This window comes from Budorcas taxicolor, chromosome 2 (genome assembly GCF_023091745.1).
Source record: "Budorcas taxicolor isolate Tak-1 chromosome 2, Takin1.1, whole genome shotgun sequence".
In the NCBI taxonomy this organism is placed as follows: Eukaryota; Metazoa; Chordata; class Mammalia; order Artiodactyla; family Bovidae; genus Budorcas; species Budorcas taxicolor.
Genome location: NC_068911.1, coordinates 23,882,226 through 23,901,780, shown reverse-complemented (window position 1 = coordinate 23,901,780; position 19,555 = coordinate 23,882,226). Strand labels below are relative to the sequence as shown.

Here is a 19,555-nt window from a genome sequence, read left to right as displayed (position 1 = left end):
TACAGCTTTTCATAGCACAGGTTCTGGCTTAGATCCAGACTTTTTTCTAGTTGAAGGATACAAGTTAATGTCTATATTAGACACCTTGAATATGGTTTGTTAGAACTACAGTGTGAGGTAGACTAATCATTTTGACATAATTACAGCCTAGTTAAGAGGGGGTAGCCTCGGGAGGAAGTAATAATTGAGTAGTGGGTAAAAAGCAGCTCTCCAGGCTCAGCTATGAGGCTTATGTTCAGCTGTGTAGTTTTAATGAGACCAGGAATGTTGTAATTGCTCTTAGTGAAGCTAGAATCTTCCTTTCCATCCCCCAAAGAAAGAGTGCAGGTCTTTAATTAGACTGGGAATGCATGGGAGAATAACTGAATCCCTTAATTTCTCAGGGGAGTTGTCTACTCATCGGAAAGAGTAATTTGAGGTAGGAAATACTACTTTAAGTATGATACTAGATTACTTCCTTGGGAATACCTAGCTTCTTTTCCCGTTTAGAGAAGGGAAGTTATTCTAGTGATTAGGAGTGACTTGCCCTCATCTTGTATATATGAATGGCTAGGGTAAAAGACATTAAAGCCACCCAAATATACCCCTAGAGGCAGACTGTCACTAAGTCCCATTATTGAATTCTCTGGCACTGCCAGTTTTGGGGGTAGAGGGCAGAAAAAGCTAGTGACAGGAAGCGATTAAGGCAGGAATACCCTTATTCACATCCACACAGAACAAAGCCTTTCAAGAGGACTGTGGAAAGGTACTATAGTCTCTGAAGAAAAAATGATTGCAAGAAAGAGTCCTTGAACTCCATCTAAATTTAAGAAACAAGAGGCTTACTTCCACATTTTATTTGAAAATCCAATTAGTGGTTTAGCATGGTGATTCTTTTCTTGCGCAGGTAGCTGATTAGGCTTAGAGTTGCCACAACACCTGCTAAGACAACTACAGCAACCACAGTTTTAAAAGCAACATATCCAGTAGTCCCATGCCCTTTAGAATCCACAGCATCTGGGAAGGAAACAGACATATTCAAGTCTTAAGATCACTTACACTTGGTTTAAGTTGAAGCTGAAGCCTTACAATTAAAGTTACCCAGAGAAGGAAGTGAAAATAAGCTTTAAAGGGCTCACTTGGGAGCTTGCGAAAGTGTAGTCTTTCCCCCTCAAGCCAGCCGCCTTCTCGCCTTACTCCACTCCCACGGTTGTTCCCACTTCCTACTTGCTTTCACTCAGATCAGATGGGCTGACACCTGGAAGGATCTCATTCCCAGCTTGTTTAACATTCTGGCACTGATATATATGGTTAGTTGTCCCAAGTGCATGATTTCTTGCAGTTAGTAGCTAGTGATTTAAGTGAGTTTAATTTCAAGTTCTAGGCCTAAAATTAAGACTATCTGGGATGAAGATATATTAACATAATTTAGTAAAGACTAAAGTTTTGTAATAGTAAGCGCATGTCTTCTGACCTGTTAGTCTTTTTAAAGAAAGAGCTCGAAATTCTTCTATAGTAGGCCCAATATTTGAGGACCAAGATTTAAGGATTCTAATGTGGCATTAGTGACAAAACCAGAATTTTCTTAGTTATTAACAATGAAAGGTCTCTGTACAGTAGGTAGACTAAATGATCCTTCTTGTGGGAAAGGGATTCTAGGAAGGGTACACAGACTTAACAGAATCTGTTGCCGGGGAGAGGTGCATTCTCTTGTTTAATCATAAGCATTTGATATCTGTGGGCTCCCCTGGTGGCATTAATAGTAAGATATCCACCTGCATCTTACACAAGAGACACAATAGATGCACATTTGATCCCCAGGTCAGGAAGATCCCCTGGAGTTGGAAATGGCACCCCTCTCCAGTATTCTTGCCTGAAATATTCCATGGGCAGGGGAGCCTGGTACGCTACAGTCCATATGGCCACAAAGAATTGAACACGACTGAGCGCACATGTATATTATCTGTGCACACTTAAGTCTGACATAAAACCAAGAGTTTCAGTTAAAAAAGTACCCAAGGCTTTAAATCCATACCTCTGAATGAAGAGCCATCTGACAACAGAAGGATGGGGCCTGGGAGACTCACTATCATCTTCTCTTCCTCAGTGGCCCCTGTGGCTGCAGACAGACAGTTTGACCTCTGGGATAATGAGTAGTGGTGAGAAGTGTTTTGAGGGTACACCTGCTCTCTATGGACTCCCTGCTCTATGTAATCTTGCCTCCCTTCACGGGAGAGAGCATACACCTTACTGTAAGAGCAGGATGAACTATCAGAGACTATCAGAAGACAAAGTTCAGAGTCTACATAGACTCAGAAGAACAACTTTTGGAGGGTCTCAGAAGATCAGGCTACAATTTAGGTGCAAACACAAACTTGTCCATGGGACTGATTGTGAACCTGTCCATCACAGACTCCCAGGTTTCTTGGGATCTTGGATTAGATGAAAAACAAAGCACTCATTCCTAAACTCCGAAAGGATCAGGCTTGCTTTAAGTAAACTCATATTAAATGAAGACTTGAAAATTGTACCTCGCCTGCTTCTGGATGACCCAAGGCAAGACGCAGAACACAGGGGGAAGTTAGAGGACAGTTGATTGCAGATTAAGGCGCTGCAGTGGAAGTAGACCTGGAGAGGAGACAGGAGTTGAGTGGAGCTGATGTCTCAGGCAACCTGTCCCAGGTAACTAGTTAATCACTTACCAAGTGAGAGAAAACTGGGGCCTCTGACACAAAGGCAAAGGTCTTCACATCAAACCTCTGATAGTGATTAGGATAGGCCACTGAGGAGCCAACAGGATGGAAGGTGGTTCTGTGGTTGTCCAAGTTGTATTCACAGCTGGAAGGTATATTTCAGGGTGGGACATCAGCTGAATTCACCTCAGACTCAAACTCAGTGTTTGCTTAAATTCAGTCACGTGTAACACCTTCAAGACTATTGCTCTATCTTCTACCTGTGCTGTGCTTAGTCGCTCAGTAGTTGCTCGGTCGTGTCCAACTCTTTGTAACCCCATGGACTGTAGCCCACCAGGCTCCTCTGTCCATGGGGAGTCTCCACGCAAAAATACTAAGTGGGTTGCCATGCCCTCCTTTAGACCTTCTGCCTGTACTTTTAGTTTATTTCATATACTTCTGACTTGACCATCCAACAGTATCCATGAAGTTGTAAGTTACTTGTGCTAGGTTTTCTTCTACTTTGTGTTAAGTGTCAATACCTATTTGTATGCCAGCTATACTCATCAAGAATTATGTAGCTCTTCAGATGACAATGGCTTAATTCTTATGAATCTGAGTACTATGTCCCAGGCAGTTAGTATATGTTGCTGATAAAGAAAGGGTAGAGAGCTCCTGCCATTTATTTTAAATGCTAGCAGAGGGTTATAGCTCCATGTGTCCAACTTTTTGCGACCCTAAGGACTATAGCCCACTAGGCTCCTCTGTTTATGTAATTCTTCAGGCAGGAGAACTTGATTGGGTTGCCATTCCCTCCTTCCAGGGGATCTTCCCCAAGCCAGGGATCGAACCCAGGGCTCTTGCGGATCATACATTGCAGGTGAATTCCTTACAACTGAGTAACTAGGGAAGTCCATTCATGTCTTATCACTGACTAAATATTACTTTGGGCTAGTTATTTAAGTAGTAAGCTTGGGTTTCTTTATAAAGTGAGGGGGCTAATGTCGCTCATGGAGTTTTTTGAGTTTAGATAATGCATCTGGAGTACAGAGCATTGTTTTTTGGCACATGGTAGTCATTCAATGGGCTTCTCTGGTGGCTCAGATGGTAAAGAATGTGTCTGCAATGAGGGAGACCTGGGTTCAATGCCTGAGTAGGGGAGATCCCCTGGAGAAGGGAATGGCAGCCCCTTCCAGTATTCTTACCTGGAGAACTTCATGGACAGAGAAGCCTGGTGGGCTATATACCTCATGGGATCACAAATAGCCAGACACGATTAAGTGACACACACACACATGCATTCAATGCACCTTCCCCAGGTGGTTTGGTGGTAAAGAATCTGCCTGGCAATGGAGCTGGGAAGATCCCCTGGAAGAAGAAATGGCAACCCACTCCAGTGTTCTTGCCTGGAAAATCCCATGGGCAGAAGAGCCTGATAGGTCACAGGGGGTCACAAAGAATTAGACACGACTTATCAATGAGCAAAAAAGTTATTCAATAAATAGGAACTAGAAATCTATTCTCTTTCCAGATGTTAGAGTATTAAAGTCATTATTTCCTTGGGAAGGATACTTTTAGATTCAAGGGTAATAAGAAAGATAGGAGTCAACTTATTAGACTGAGGACTGGTTGGTAAGAAATAAGAACAAAAATCAGAGCCTTTGATATAGTGCTCCTCTCAAGCTCAAGAGCGTTTTATTATTTTTTTACTGGCAGTTTGATTAGCTGGACTACCTTATGTAGAGAATACATACCCATCCACGATAATATTCCACTGAGGGAGAGAGGCTGGGTCCATGGTGGATGTTGCCCAGCAATCATCTAAGACCAACTTGATGTTGGGGTCAGTCCTATTTAGGACTCTCACTTCTAAGTAAATTGGTTGGCGGAGGTATCTCACCACAGGGTAGTCCTTGTCCCCATATGGTCGCAGGTAGGAATTATCTGAAATGGAGGAGAAGCCATTCTGGTACTCAAGTAGTTGATGGTTGCAACAGAAGCTTAAGCATGGCAACTACTCTAGTCTGGTGTAAAGTTCATTTTAGGAATGAGTCCCCTGGAAGTTTTTAAGCAGATTTTTTAGGTTATAATGTCTCACCTGGGTAGGTTTGTAGGGTCAAGGCAAGTGGACCTGGCTTCACTGAGGCTACTGGAGGAGGAAGGCTTTCGACGTTGGTATTTATTAGCATGTTACTGCTGCTATAATAGCACCTCACCGTCATTCTGTAAGAGTGGGTAGGTGGGGGTGTTGAGAATTTTAGGTTAAAAGACTGCTCAAGTTTATTCTGGCACTTAAAAAAGTTAAGTAGCAATTGTGTCACACCTGAATTCACTATCTCTGGAAATTGTGCTTGGAGGAAGATCCGCCCAGAGAGCATGTATTTCATTTTCATAGATGACTTTGTCATTCTCAAACTTAAAGGTTAGAGAAAGTGGTTAGTTATCTCAAATGTAAGTCTTAATCTCTTGGTGTGTGCCAATACTAATCTTATACTAACCTTACGTCTTGTTCCACATCCATTCAGGGGTATGTGAAACTTCACCAGTCCTTGAAATGGAGCTTTAAAGATTGGCTGGCAGGAGGAGTCTCCCACCCTAATAGTGTCCAAGTTGAGAGCTGGTTTTGTTTGATGGCGGTAGACCTTGACGTCCATAAACCCATCTTGAGTACACAGCTTCCCTGAAACTATATCGTGGAGGGAGTTTAAAAAATGTCTATGTGACTATTGTCATTCCTAGTTTGAAATTTAATGAAGTTTGGATTTTCATCAGGAGCCAACAGAATTTAAGTCTATTTGGGAAAATAACTTGACAAGCAGCTTGCATTACAAGGGGAGACCCCAAGGTACCTAGACAGTAGTGAGGCTTGCTCTGTCTAAGGATTTTTCATCCAAAGAAAGGAGCAGGAGACATGGGAAGAGGCACCAGGTGGGGTAAGAAAGCCATGATGAAACCCGATGTGGCTTAAAGTGTAGTGCCTGTGTCCTAAAGTCCCCCTTTTCAAGACTCACAGGTCTTGGTTTTAGGGGAAGTTGAAGCAACAACTAATTTTTTCTATTCGATTTGACCTGATACAAATAAAAAGAAGCACAGAGGCAATAGTAAACAAGGGCAAATACCAACTTCCATATTCTTTGAGGAATTTAAGAGTTTGGGGAAATACTCAGTCCCTCTAGTTTCAGATTTAAAGCAATCTTACTTAGATGGTGGGCTCAGACTTCTAACATGAAGCATACCCAGGTTACTTAAAAACATTAAACAGTTGTGAAACCTTCCTGTATGTGTATTTTGGAAGTGTTAACTTCCTTAGATTCCTATCATAGCAGCTTAGACTGCTATTTGTGGTCTAACCAGTCTTCCATTTCCTTAAAGTATAAGCAGTACAGAACTTACTATTTGAACTCCTGTACACTTTCCCCCATGTAAGAGCTAAGAGAGAATGTAGAATGTAGGAACTATTCAAGAAAATGATCTTTACCTATAGAAACTGTGGACTCGCAGACACACTCAGGATAAATCACCATGGATACCATCTCCAGTTGGGTATAAAACGTCAGCTTCAGTGAAGATAAGTAGAACTGATAGGGTAGGCATTTTTCAGAGAACTGAAATGGAAGAATGTCAGTTAGCAGCTAAAGCCTGTTGAGCAGGTAGATAGGAAGAAGTACGCTGAAATCTGCAAGGCACACTCCAGACTGAATATGGTTTTCCTTTAAACCAGAGCAAGAGATCCCATCACTTCTCTAGACCGGATTCTTCCTGAGGCAGGAAATTTCTCTAAGTTCATGCCCTCAAGTACCTAGCACTGCATGCTCTTTGTACTAGACATTGGAATTTGATCTGTTAATTCAACCTCCAAAGAGCTGAGTACCTTGCAAATCCAGGAGTTATAAAATGTTATTGCAACATATACACCAACATAAGATTATTCTGTGTCCCTGGCAATTGCATCAGTCAATACTGGCTTCACTGAGGATAGCAGAGAACACTAGTTTGGTTCAAATTGTCCTGTTTTTAATAGGCCACGAGAGGTTTATCATTAGATGCTTAATAGCAGTTTGTACTATTCAGTGAACAAAGACACTTAAAGAAAATTTCCATTGAAGTTGAAAAAGACTTGGTGTTTGGGAGTGAATTTCAGTTACTTGAGAATTACTTATGCAAGCTGTTCAAATGAGGCCTCCAAAATTTTTGAGTCTTTTTTTACACTAGCAATTAGAATTTATGGATAAGTCAGCAGCCAAATCACAATGGTCTAAAAGGCTAAGGTTCAATGGAACATACTTTCGTTTTGAGGAGAGTTTTGCTGAAATGCAACCTGAGGCCATTTGCTACTTCCATAACAATCCCGCTGTTGTGCAACTGGTTCACAGCAATATTCTTATTTTCAAAGCTCACGGATTTTAACTTCCCAGGAAATTCTGGTATGGTGAGAGTCATGTGTGTGGCATTACAGGTCACAGGATCTAGAAGGAATGACAGAATGGTCAGCTTTGATTAAGCCCTTAGAACAATATCTTCCACAACTGGACTTGCCCTTTCCTAGGCCTTACCTGACACACAAATGAGTCTTGATGATAAGATGATCGTCTGCCCAGGAGACACATGCGTGAGCTTCAGAGGCACCATGTAGAGATGGCTGTTACCTTGCTGAAGAGAGGCATTTGCAAAGACATTGGTTTACCTGAGTTACTTGAATTTTTGACCAATGCTAGAAATAGTCAGGGCAAATCATATTCAACTATTGGGCACCATCCTGGCCCAAGTAGAGTTCAGGTATTTCACCCTATAGTTGTTCTACAGGTGAACAACTAGTTCTAGTTTTAAAATCTTATACTTTATAACATCTGGCAAGGTGATTTCTGCTCATGACCTGTAGCTGATCATTTCTAAGCAGTAAGAGCTCTTGTTTTATGACTTTTATGGTATCAGCATTCAGAGAGAATGTTTAAGATTCAGCAGTTTGTTTATACTCAATGTATAGCAGTACTGTTAAGATGGCTGATGTTTGAATATGTAGGTGCCAAGACCTGTTCTAAGTACTTTTGGCACATTAACTGATTTAATGTAGTATCTTGATTGTTGGTCCCCAAAATGCCAGTACCTACTGGGCTTCCCTGGTGGCTCGGAAGTTAAAGCATCTGCCTGCCTCTGCCTGCAATGCAGGAGAGCTGGGTTCGATCCCTGGGTCGGGAAGATCCCCTGGAGAAGGAGATGGCACCCCACTCTAGTACTCTTGCCTGGAAAATCCCATGGACGGAGGAGCCTGGTGGGCTACAGTCCACGGGGTTGCAAAGAGTTGGACATGACTGAGCGACTTCACTTTCACTGTAAACACTACACGTGGCAATGATAAAACAGAACACCTTCATTAGTTTAGTACTACTGTAGCCCCACATTTAGTGAACTTAGATCTATGGAGAAGAAAAACTGAAGAAACATTTTGTTCATCATTGTATCTCGCCATCTTTCGTACTTAGTACAGTACTTGGCTGTTGAATGAGTTATAACCTCAATTTGAGGGAATGGTTGAGATTATGCTTGCATTTAGAAATACTGGTCTGAGCCTGGATGGTGGTACAAACAGATTTCACACCTACCGAGTAGTGAGTCACTCCAGTGGCATGGAATAACACTTGGATGCTCATCTTCTGGTTCTCAATCAGGAGATTATATCCTTGCATCAGGGCCTCTTGAAGGGTCAGATTTTGGGCTCTTTCACCATCACCAACTGTAATGGTCCATCCCATCTGAGGTTTGGGACCCTAAAGGCAAAAGTTTCATTTAGAGGGCTGGTGCTCACCTTAACTCCAAGACTATTTAATATTTTAACCAGGATTGAAGTTATGCCACCTTTAATATAGAGCTAAAGGTTTATTTAGGCTTGTAATTAAAAAAATAGTTTTCATACCGCAGTGTCATCAGCCATGCCAGGAAAAAAGTGAAAGGTAAACTGGAAGAAAAAAAAAGGATGATGTGAAGCTTTGGTTTGGAGATCTCTGAAGTCATGCTATCTGATGGTACATGGAAAACACCCAGAGCAACTGCTGTCTGATTCTTACAGTGTGAGGGCTGGTGTGGGATATAGTAGAAACACAGGACCAGTCAAGAATCCTAAAAGTGCCCTTAGACATCATTTCCCCATTGAGCTTTCGAGACCTCAATGTAATTGGAAGATCTAAAGCTCCCTTCCAGTTGTACGTTGAGACACTAAGTCCTGTCAAGCCATGCAGTTCCATCACTGTTTATAATAAAGTATGAGTATTTTTGTCCACTGTTGCTATTAGCCACTTGAGACTATAAAGTCCATGAGTATGTGACTGGGCTGTTTTTCTCATTTACGATTTCCTAGCATCTGGTATAGGGCCTTGTACATAAATATCCAGTTTGTCAAGCTACCAACTGAATCCTTTTTATTGCTAAAACATGATGCGCTGAGTGCTTATATCTACCTTCTTAGTTTTTAAAGTCCCCCTATGTGGTGTTATTGTCTGCCACTTCAGATTTAAAAAAGGTCTCATTGAGGTTAAGAAATCAACCCAAAGCCACATAGCAAGTCAGTAGTGAAATACAGGATTGCAATCCTGATCTTGTTCTGAAGTCCCGCTCTCTCTAGATCACATTCCCCCCTTGGTAGCTGGATGAGAAGCAGTCAGCCTGCTTCACTCACAGACATGAAATCCTTTGAGCAGATTGTGGATCCCGAATGCTGTTCATGTCTTTCTGCTTGCATAACCGGACAGCTGACGTGATACAAGACAGTCCCTTGTCTATGGGCAGCATTGTCATTCATGAATGTGATGGTCATCTGGTGTTGGCCAAGCTGTATGAAAATGGCATAGTAAGGACAGAGTGCTAGAACTTCAATGAGAAAGGAGATTCCAAAATACCATCGGACTCAGCTGATTAGCAAACCCCTTACAAGTCATCAGTAGCACATTCTAGAAGAGTCCCTCATTCCTATACCAGGAGATTCTTTAGCCTCTTTAGATACCCTAGGACTCATTCATTGGCAGAGAATAGTTCCTTGAGTTTCAGGGCTCAGTCCAGTTTTTGTTTTCCCTTTACATTTACCCTATGTCTGAGTATCAGGGTCCTATTGGGTTTGCTGCCTCTATCAAGAGATAGAAATACTTATTGAGCGCCTACATTAGCAGCCATTGTGCTGGGTGCTGGACAGAGCCATCTTTGCCGTTTCCCCTGACTCAGGGAACTCTGCCTAAAGCAGTGGTCAACTAACAATTTTCTGTAAAGTGTTAGAAAATATTTAGACTTTTTAGGCCACATATGCTTTTAACATTTTTAAAACACTTAAAAACTAAAGCCATTCTTCAGTTTGATGACCATCACACATAGATCATGGACTGGCTGTGGCCATACACAGCTCATATTCTGCAGACCTTGTTCTAACGGAATACAACACTAAGCTCCCTAAAGTTGGGAAAGTCAGTTTTAGAAGGGAAAGTTTTAATTACAGGAGATCTTCAGTAGAATCAGATCAAGTAGACTGGGATGGCTTGTAGGATGTACCCTAGACCTATTAAGTCAACTAAGTAAATTCTGTACTTTACAAGTTCCCCAAGAGATTGTTTGCACATAAAGCCTGAAAAGGACTTAGGCTTCTTTTACTGCTCCTAATAACTGTGATTGGGTAGCACTATTGGTTGACAGTAGAAAATCCTATTTTTCAGCTGTTGCTCACCTTCCAGCATAGAGGTACCAGTACTCCATTTGCCAGCACCAAAATAGCATCCGCCTTTCCTTGAGGGGTGTAGATCAAAATAGCTCATGTTTGATCATTTTCTGTGTCTACATACTATGCCTAGTCCTTCATTGTGTCATTTGTCTTTAGATACATTATGGAAAGATATCATAATCCATTTTCCAGTAGGCAAGTAGAGGCTTGGAAAGGTTAGCTAACTTATTCCAAACCATATATAGATAGTAGCAGAGACAGAAATAAAGCCCAAAGCCTCAATTCAAGGGTTTTGTAAGCTCAGCATTGGAGTTTTGAGTCTAATATATCTTTATTGAGAGTTCCTGTATGCAATGGAGGTTATTTGGCAATATTCTTGGCTTGTACCCAACAGGTGGCCAGTAGCTGCCCTTTCCCTCCTTCCCTACCAGCTGTGGTAAGTGTCTCCAAACATTGCAGGATGTTCTCTGGGATGACCAAAGAGAAAGATCACCCAGATTGAGAACCACTGCTCTACTCCAAAGCTTTAACTCCTAGGTTACTATTTTCCAAGTTACTCCTCAATTACTTACCACTCTTTTGGTACAGTTTTCATATGGGGCCTTCAGGGTGAGCTTTTCAGGGTCCAGAACATAAGTGCAGTTCAGCATTTTAAGACCAAGGGAATCTACAGAAACAAGAGCAGCTTTAGAAAGAAGATAGCCAAGATGTATTTATATCTTATATTTCACTGACAGAGTCAACCAAAGCTACATAAGCAAGACTGCAAATCTATTTCTAAGGTACTTCAATCACTTCTTACTTTTTATTTTCCCAACTGGGATATAACCCAAGCTCTGAGAGATGCTGTGATTTGAAGATAGACTTTTCTTAGGGAATTCCTGAGATAAGACAGATTTCCAAAGACAGACAAGGTCTTCCACTCTTAGGAGTCACCATGCAGTTCAAGGACCCTGTGACATCATGGGATTTGAGCACCAACTGCTCCAGAGTTTGTGTACTCTGCTCACTGGAAAATGGTGATGACTTTGAGCCAAGGGCTTCCTACTAAGTGAGACTTAAATGAGACAATACACATTACTTACCCACCACAGATGCATGCTGAATCTTGTTGCCAAGAGTTCTTTTGAACTCCACTACCATTCTATTTTCATAGCAAGTGACAGTACCTGAAGAGCAAAGAAAGCACGTGGGGCATCTTTGAACACAGGAGGCATGATTCCTACAGGTGTATTGAGGAAACTTTCCTCCCTAACAGGCATCGGGGAGGATGCCAGTTGGGAGAGGCAAAGCTTAATCCCCATCCTGGGGAGCTTACAAGCTGATAGGAATACATAGCTACAATGTAAGATACCAAGGACTGTAATGAAGATATCAATTAAATGCCTAGGACTTTCTATCCAGGATAAACCTGGATTCGGGTTAACAAGTATGCATGTGGGAACCAGCCTGGAACCCTGATGGAAATAGAGATGGTAGGTCTGTGAAGACTTGGGGAAAAGTTTTGTCTAAAGATCTTTCAATTCAATAAAAGATTCCCTAGGTAACTCCAAGAACACATTTTTTGAAGACTGAATAATCTGCCGATAGCTTGACACTGTGCATCCTCTGGCTCAGGTGAAAATCTTGAGAAACTCCTCGTTACAAGTGATTTTGCCTGTTATTGTTGATGCTTTCCTTAAGCATGAGTATGTGTTTGAAGATGACTGCTCCCAAAGATGAGGGCTTGGTATGTGGTTTGCTATTCTTCGGGTGTTGTAAAGCTGGAGGCAGTGGGGAAGTAGAAGGTAGTACAGGTGTTTTTCCAAGCTCTTGCATTTAGCTGCAGAGCAAGCTACAGGTAAGCTATGGGAAAACTGAGGTGACTTGATCAAGATAGGCAAAAGAATGACTGGAGATCGTTTAACTCACTTTTGTGTTTTCTGGCCATCTAGGCACCCTAGTTGCAATCCATTTCAGAGATGCTTAAGGGCATTTCCCTCGCCCAAGAGGCCTACCTGGGAAGGCAGGATCCACCAACTGATTAACATCTATTGAGTTCACCGAAGCCAAAAGGGTGAAGCATAGAAAAAATGACCTGTAGGAGCAGGAGGACATGAGGGAGAAGATTAAAGAGGAGTGAACTTCAGCAGACAAGGCATTATGTCCCCTTCCTTCTGCCCCCAGAATTACCTCCAGTCTGCATGGAACCAGCTTGAGGGTCTCCCGCTGTCTCCTCTCTGCCTGCATGCCATGACCGAAGATACCACCAAATCAACCAGGCAGAGGGGCGTGCTGCTCTGGCTTTTATAGCAGGAAGCAGGCTGGTCCCCGCCCTATCCCCACTGGAGTCACCTGAATCTTCTCTAGCCCTCCCAGCTGAGAGGCAGGGATTTGGGAAGAGCCTTTCCAGAAGGCCTAAAATAAGCAGAGTTTTGCCCTTCCTGACACTTGCCTTGGTTTTCCACTGGCTGCTCTGCAGCGAATTTAGTTCCTTGAAATTGGCTCAGGTGAATGAATTGGTACATTTTCCCATAACACTAGGAAAAATAGGATCTTTTGGACAAACTGGTGGGATTTTTTTGGAGCAAAGATCATCTCTTGTTTACACTGTCTTTAAGTAACAAACCTTCCCTTTAAGTTACTCCTGGTCTCCTGGCTATTATGGATATCACCCTGGCAATGTGCATGAAGAAGTACCTTTTTAAAAAGGATGAAACATTATTTTCCCCCAAGTATAGATTTTAAGTTTACTTCAAAAAATACAGACAATTAAAGAAGGATATAGAGAAAGGAAAAAATCATCCACTGCTAGTACTTAGGTGTGTAACTCTATGGTCTTTTTCTACAAACATCACACTTAAAAAAAAAAAAAAACAACCTGGGATTGAAGTATAAGTTATGTTTGTAACCTGCTTTTACTACTTTATATGTCATGGACATTTTCCATATCAAACATAAAGATCTCCACTACCATTTTTAATGTTGCATAGTACTCAATGTCTAGATAAATCAATGTTAAGCTGTTCTCTAATGATGGACATTAATACAGCTTCCAATGTTTTCATTATTATAACCAATCTGCTGGACTTGTACATTTCCCTGGTTAACTCCCAGGATAGATTACTAGAAGTAGAAATTCTGGGTCAAAAGGAATAGTGATCTAAATAAGAATGTCATACTGTGTAGGAACTGGGAGTTTATAGGTGGGGAATCTGAGGAAAACAACTTGCTCAAGCTTTAACAACTGGGTGTCAGGGCCAGGACCAGACTGAGACACCTTGATGTCTGCAGACCATATTCCATAACAGGTGGTAATGCTCAAATTCTGTACAAGTTAGTGGGGTAGCATTTATAGTTATTTATTTCCATGTTGCTCTTTATGTCTTTATGTGTTAACGATGTTTCTCGAGGACTAATCTTCATTCCCTGTTACAGGTGTCTGAAATATTGTTTGTCAGAGTAGTGGTTTCCCTAACTCCCTTGATCCAAACATTCACAGCTGGTATTGATGAACCTATCTTCAGGGAGGGAATGGAGACACAAATGTACAGAATGGACTTGAAGACACAGCAAGGGAAGGAGAGAGTGGGACTATTTGTGAAAGTAGTATTGACATACATACACTACCATGTGTAAAATAGTTAGTGGGAAATTGCTATATGACACAGGGAGCCCAGCCTGGCACTCTGTGATGACCTAAAGGGATGGTGTGAGCAGGAGGGAGATTCAAGAGGGAGAGGATATCTATATAGTTACGACTGATTCGGTTTGTTGTATGGCAGAAAGCCACAAAACATTGTAAAGTAATCATCCTCCAATTAAAAATTTAAAAATGGTCACATGGGGCTCTTTGTTAATATCACAGATTCCTGTGTCCCACCCAGAAGCTGCTGACTCAGACTCTTCAGGGGAGGAAACTGGGGTACCATATGTTTAAGAAATCAGGTGAGTCTTATGATCAGGAAAACGGGAAATATCTGAAGGGAAACAGACAAGAAAATGAATGATTGCCAGTGATTAACTTCTTTATGGGAATCAGTTGATTATATACCAGTGGATGGAGGAGAGAGAGCAAAATCCAGGAGAAGGAGGATTTTGAAGATAGAGGTGGTGAAAGGATTTAGATTCTGAGCAAAAGCATGATAGCAATAATTACTCCTAAGCATATTTCCCCAAAGTGGCACTTTTTCTATAACTGTGAAGGTAATTTGTTACCACGATAGTTAAGACTATGATAAGAAGACCATTGGAGAGATTTGAAGACCATTCCATCCATGAGGATGGAATGTAGGGGCAAGATTCAGAGAGACTAATTAAGAAGGTAGTCAGAGAGGTAATAGATCAATGTGTTCCACCTTCCCAGGCCCTACCCTAGACTTGCTTCTCCCAAAGTTATGCCTTTTTCTCCAGAGTGTGAGGTGTTGCCTTGGAAAGGGAAGCTCTGCTCAGATCCCTAAACTGGGGGTTCTGCATGATGAAGGGGCAGCACAAAAGCCCTGAGCAGGAGGCATGGAGATAAGGAGGACCACTCTGAGAACTGGTGAGAATGATGAGGGTGGTGAGTGTGTCAGAGATTAATTTCATTTGCCTTGCCCCAACCCAGCCAATGCTGCATTTGGGACAGTCACTGAGCAACTAGCTCCAGACTCCCTAAGAATCAATTCTGCATAAGTGCACAAGGATACAAATGTGTTGGTACGGTTAACTTTGAGAATGAGGAAGGCATGGCTCTCTGCAATCAAGTAGTGTCTCATTTTACTAGTTAGGAAAACAAATCTTTCCAAAAAGACACTTAATCTTTTACTAAATAAACAGTAGGATCTCTTTCAAAAGTATGTTTTCCACATTCTTTTCAATGAGACATTTTAAGTGTGTTTATAACTATAAGGTGTTCCTTCTCCTCTTCTGTGAATGCCATGGTCTCTACTTGACATGAGGCCTCGTCTCACCTGCTAATCATTAGGTGTTTCTTGAGGAGAGTTTTAGGTTGTCATGCACAACAACAATGCATTATTGTTGCCTCCTTTGGGCAGGTGCTGTCTTTATTTTCTGAAATGCTGTTCTTTTAAACAATAGTTTATAATTCTTAATTTCCAATTCTGTTGCCTTACTTTTCACAACTGTAAAAATATTAATTGAAGATGCCCTAATTGTTATCATCAGGAGATGGTTAGATAAACTCTGAAATACTCTTCAAATACTAAAATATATGAATTAAATGGGGTCTGTGAATATTGATACTAAAGATATCCACAATAAATTGGACTATTGGAACTGTATTAGTATGTTTTCATATTTTACTTAAAAAGAGAAAAATGAGAAACACATGTGTTTCCTATTCATTTATCTGTTTATGTGTGGGTATGTAAGTGTGTGTCTACATTTATTTACCAGAGATCCAATGAGTCACTTGAAGAAGGAGTCAGTGCAGGTATCTAGGTATCTAGGCAGTCTGAGCCAATCCAGCTATGCTGGACATTCACAACTGTTGTCTGTTCTGATTTGTTTGAGCTCTTGCTGTACTGGCTATAAATATACATAGTATATCATTCTTGTAACAGGAATAGGAAGATAGGAGTGGTACTTTCTCTTAAATTTCATTCAGTTGATTGAATTGTCTTGCTGATAAATAACAAGGTAAAGTAATTTAAAATTGATAAAATTAAATCTGATTTGTATATAAGTGATCTGTAAAGGTTATAGAATGAAAGGCCCATGAATTCAAACTTAATGATATAAAGATATATTGCCCAAGTGAGTGGATTTGATTCATACAACTTCCAAAGTCCAACTTCTCAATATAAAATGAAGAAAATAAGCCTAAGAGGTTTTTGTGACTTGCCCAAAGTCATATAGAAAGTTAGCAGAGCTCCAGGGAGAAACCAAGTCTTCTGATACCTACTTCCAGGCTTATTCTAATTCATTATGGTTCTGTGTGTGTGTGTGTGTATGAGTGGGTGTTCTAAAACTCCATGCTTCTCTTGCAGTTCATGTAGCTTTAAAAGTACAAGATAGCACTAACTATAATTTAGCTTCGGAAGGTTGTGAAAGTCAATCAGTTGTGTCCATCTCTTTGTGACCTCATGGACTATACATATAGTCCATGGAATTCTCCAGGCCAGAATACTGGAGTGGGTAGCTGTTCCCTTCTCCAGAGGATCTTCCCAAGCCAGAGATTGAACCCAGGTCTCCCACATTGTGGGTGGATTCTTTACCAGCTGAGGCACAAGGAAAGCAAATACTGGAGTGGGTAGCCTTTCCCTTCTCCAGGGGATCCTCCCAACCCAGGAATCGAACCGGGATCACCTGCATTGCAGGTGGATTCTTTACCAACTGAACTATCAGGGAAGCCCCATATAATTTAGTGGTATTAGATAAATAAGAAATATAGAATCTTCTATCATGTACGCTAACATAGCTTAACATAGCTTTCAAATATAGAATATGAATTTAACTTGTAAACATAAGATAGATTATGTTAATGAGAATATTCTTGAAAAACATATGGTAGCTCCTTTAATTATACAATGTTAATGTCATTTTCACCCTTTGGATCTTTAGCTAGATTGAAATTGAATGAGCTTTGTAACAGTAATGGATTCAGAAAGAAATTGGACAAGGGCATATAAAAGGCTTGATTGATCTGTTAATAGAAAGATAGGGCATCTTAAATGAATGACAGAGAAGGCTCAGAAGTTCTAAATAAAAACTTGTATAATTACAAATATTACAGGTTACTCTATACCTAGTAGCTAGGATAATGGTTACCACAGAGATAAAGATTTCCTTGGCAATATGGTGTAGTCCCTCCAGTTGATAGAACGTAAAATGTTTAAGCTCTTAAGATGATGTGGTATGTCAGTTGTAAAGGTCCCAACCTTCCACCCCTCTGTGGACTCCCATTCTTTGCAGGGTGCTTTGCAGTTAGCCTGGTCCTCCTCGCTCTTCCTCCTTCCTGAATCTGACTGACTTTGTGACTTGTTTTGGCCAATAGAATGTGATGGAAATGATGGTGCACCAGTTCTGAGGCTAGGTCTTTTGAAGCCCATATACATATGCACTCTCTGTTAGCATTCTTCATTTACTGTGAGAACAAACCCAGAGTAGCCTCCCAGATGATAAAGAATCACAAGAAGCAGAGACAGGTCATCTAAGCTGTTCAGTTCAGTTCAGTTGCTTAGTCGTGTCCGATTCTTTACCCCATGGACTGCAGCATGCCAGGCCTCCCTGTCCATCACCAACTCCTGGAGTTTACTCAAACTTATGTCCATTGAGCTGATGATGCCATCCAATCATCTCATCCTCTGTCATCTCCTTCTCCTCTTGCCTTCAATCTTTCCCAGCATCAGGGTCTTTTCAAATGAGTCAGCTCTTTGCATCAGGTGGCCAAAGTATTGGGGTTTCAGCTTTAACATCAGTCCTTCCAATGAATATTCAGGACTGATTTCCTTTAGGATGGACTGGTTGGATCTCCTTGCAGTCTAAAGAACTCTCAAGAGTCTTCTCCAACACCACAGTTCAAAAACATCAATTCTTCTGTGCTCAGCTTTCTTTATAGTCCAACTCTCACATCCATATATGACTACTGGAAAAACCATAGCCTTGACATCTAAGCTGAGGCCATGCTAAAGCAACCAGTTCCCAGGTGACCTGCCAGTTGACTGCTGATGAATGAGTGAGCCACGCCAAGGTCATCTGAGCACAGAAGAATTGACCAGTTAACTGGAGACTTATGAGTTAAATCAATGCTTATTCTTTTAAGCCACTCAATTTTGGATGGTTTGTTAAGGAGCATGATTGTGGCAATAGTTGTGTGTGACTACAATTTAGAATTCTTATTTCAAAATGAGCCCAGTTTTACATTATGGAAGTGCAGGTATTTTCTGAGGGACATTGTGCTGAGCAACTGTAAAACTGTGGAGTCTCAAAAGAAGAAACACACACATTTGTACAAGTGCAGACAAAGACAGGCTTTAAGGGTTATGCTTTCTGATGGGAGATATCAAATGTCTATGTATGTGACAAATAAAACCTAAGCATAACTAAGTAAATTTAAATACACAGATGTATGTTCTTTTCTGTCGGGTATCCTTTTCTCTGACTTCCCAGGTGGCATAGTGGTAAAGAATCTGTCTTCCAGTTCAGGAGACACAAGAGACATGGGTTCAATTTTTTGGTTAGGAAGATCCCCTGGAGTAGGAAATGGCAATCCACTCCATTATTCTTGCCTGAAAAATTCCATGGGCAGAGGAGCCTGGTGGGCTACAGTCCATGGGGATGCAAAGAGTTGGACATGACCAAGCATGAGCACAAATGATCTTTTTCTTTTGGTAGCAATACCATTATGGGCTTCAGGAAAATCTCCCATTATATACAATCTTACTGAGACTTCCAGTCAAGCTGCTTGCATCACCCTTTGGACAAGGGGTGGGCACAAGATGGAAGCTATCAAACAAGCTCTCTATAGAATTTGGGTCTTGATTAGGGTAACACAGTTTGAAGCTCCACTTATTTCCTGAAGGGTTGTCTATTCAAGTAACCCTTAATTCTGTTAAATCTCCTTTCACTAAATTTCTAATCTACCCCTTCCTCTTTTGGTTCTCAGGAGGGTTTTATAAACCCATTCCTTTATCATTCACATTTCACACAGAACACTGGGAAAGAATAGATGGTCCTCAGAAACCCTAATAAGTCACTGTAGGAAGGAGGGAAGGGCATTTTTGCCCTTTGTGTATAGGTCCTATGCTGGACAATGATGGATAACCTTCAAGATAGGAATAAGAAAAGGAAATAAAGGCTCCTTAAGTGAATTTCCCCCAAGCTGATTAGCTACTAAGTAGTAAGCTGTTATGGAATGAATTTGTCCCCCACAATATTTTTAATATTTTATTGAAGTATGATATGACAGGGCTGTCTATTGTCACCCTGCTTATTTAACCTATATACTGAGCACATCATGAAAAATGCTGAGCTGGAATCAAGATACGCAGGAGAAATATCAACAACCTCAGATATGTGGATGATACCCCTTTAATGGCAGAAAGTGAAGAAGGACTAAAGAGCCTCTTGATGAGGATCAAGGGGGAGAGTGAAAGAGTCAGCTTAGAACTAAATATTAAAAAAACTAAGATCTGACCCCATTACTTCATGACAAATAGAAGGGGAAAAACGTGGAAGTAGTGACAGATTTCCTCTTCTTGGGCTCTGAAATCACTGTGGATGGTGC

General features: G+C 41.1%; 2 protein-coding genes across 3 annotated transcripts in view; one reads left to right on the top strand and one right to left on the bottom strand.

The window, feature by feature from the left end:
• The window catches only part of ANKS4B (ankyrin repeat and sterile alpha motif domain containing 4B), a 51,356-nt gene that overhangs the window by 687 nt on the left and 31,114 nt on the right, over positions 1–19,555 (top strand). For both annotated transcript variants that reach the window (XM_052662382.1, XM_052662376.1), the window contains exon 2: positions 14,195–14,274. The gene's annotated coding sequence lies outside the window, so the exon portion shown is untranslated. The remainder of the gene's footprint in view (positions 1–14,194; positions 14,275–19,555) is intronic.
• Positions 851–12,581, bottom strand: ZP2 (zona pellucida glycoprotein 2). The gene is made up of 18 exons (XM_052662366.1): positions 12,520–12,581; positions 12,345–12,424; positions 11,433–11,516; positions 10,920–11,014; positions 9,322–9,474; positions 8,563–8,604; positions 8,252–8,416; positions 7,205–7,301; positions 6,936–7,117; positions 6,130–6,256; positions 5,150–5,337; positions 4,975–5,066; positions 4,750–4,874; positions 4,406–4,595; positions 2,682–2,817; positions 2,511–2,607; positions 2,015–2,098; positions 851–996 (listed from the first exon to the last, which is right to left on the bottom strand). The coding sequence occupies exons 1-18, from the start codon at positions 12,579–12,581 to the stop codon at positions 851–853; spliced, it is 2,145 nt and encodes a 714-aa protein (XP_052518326.1).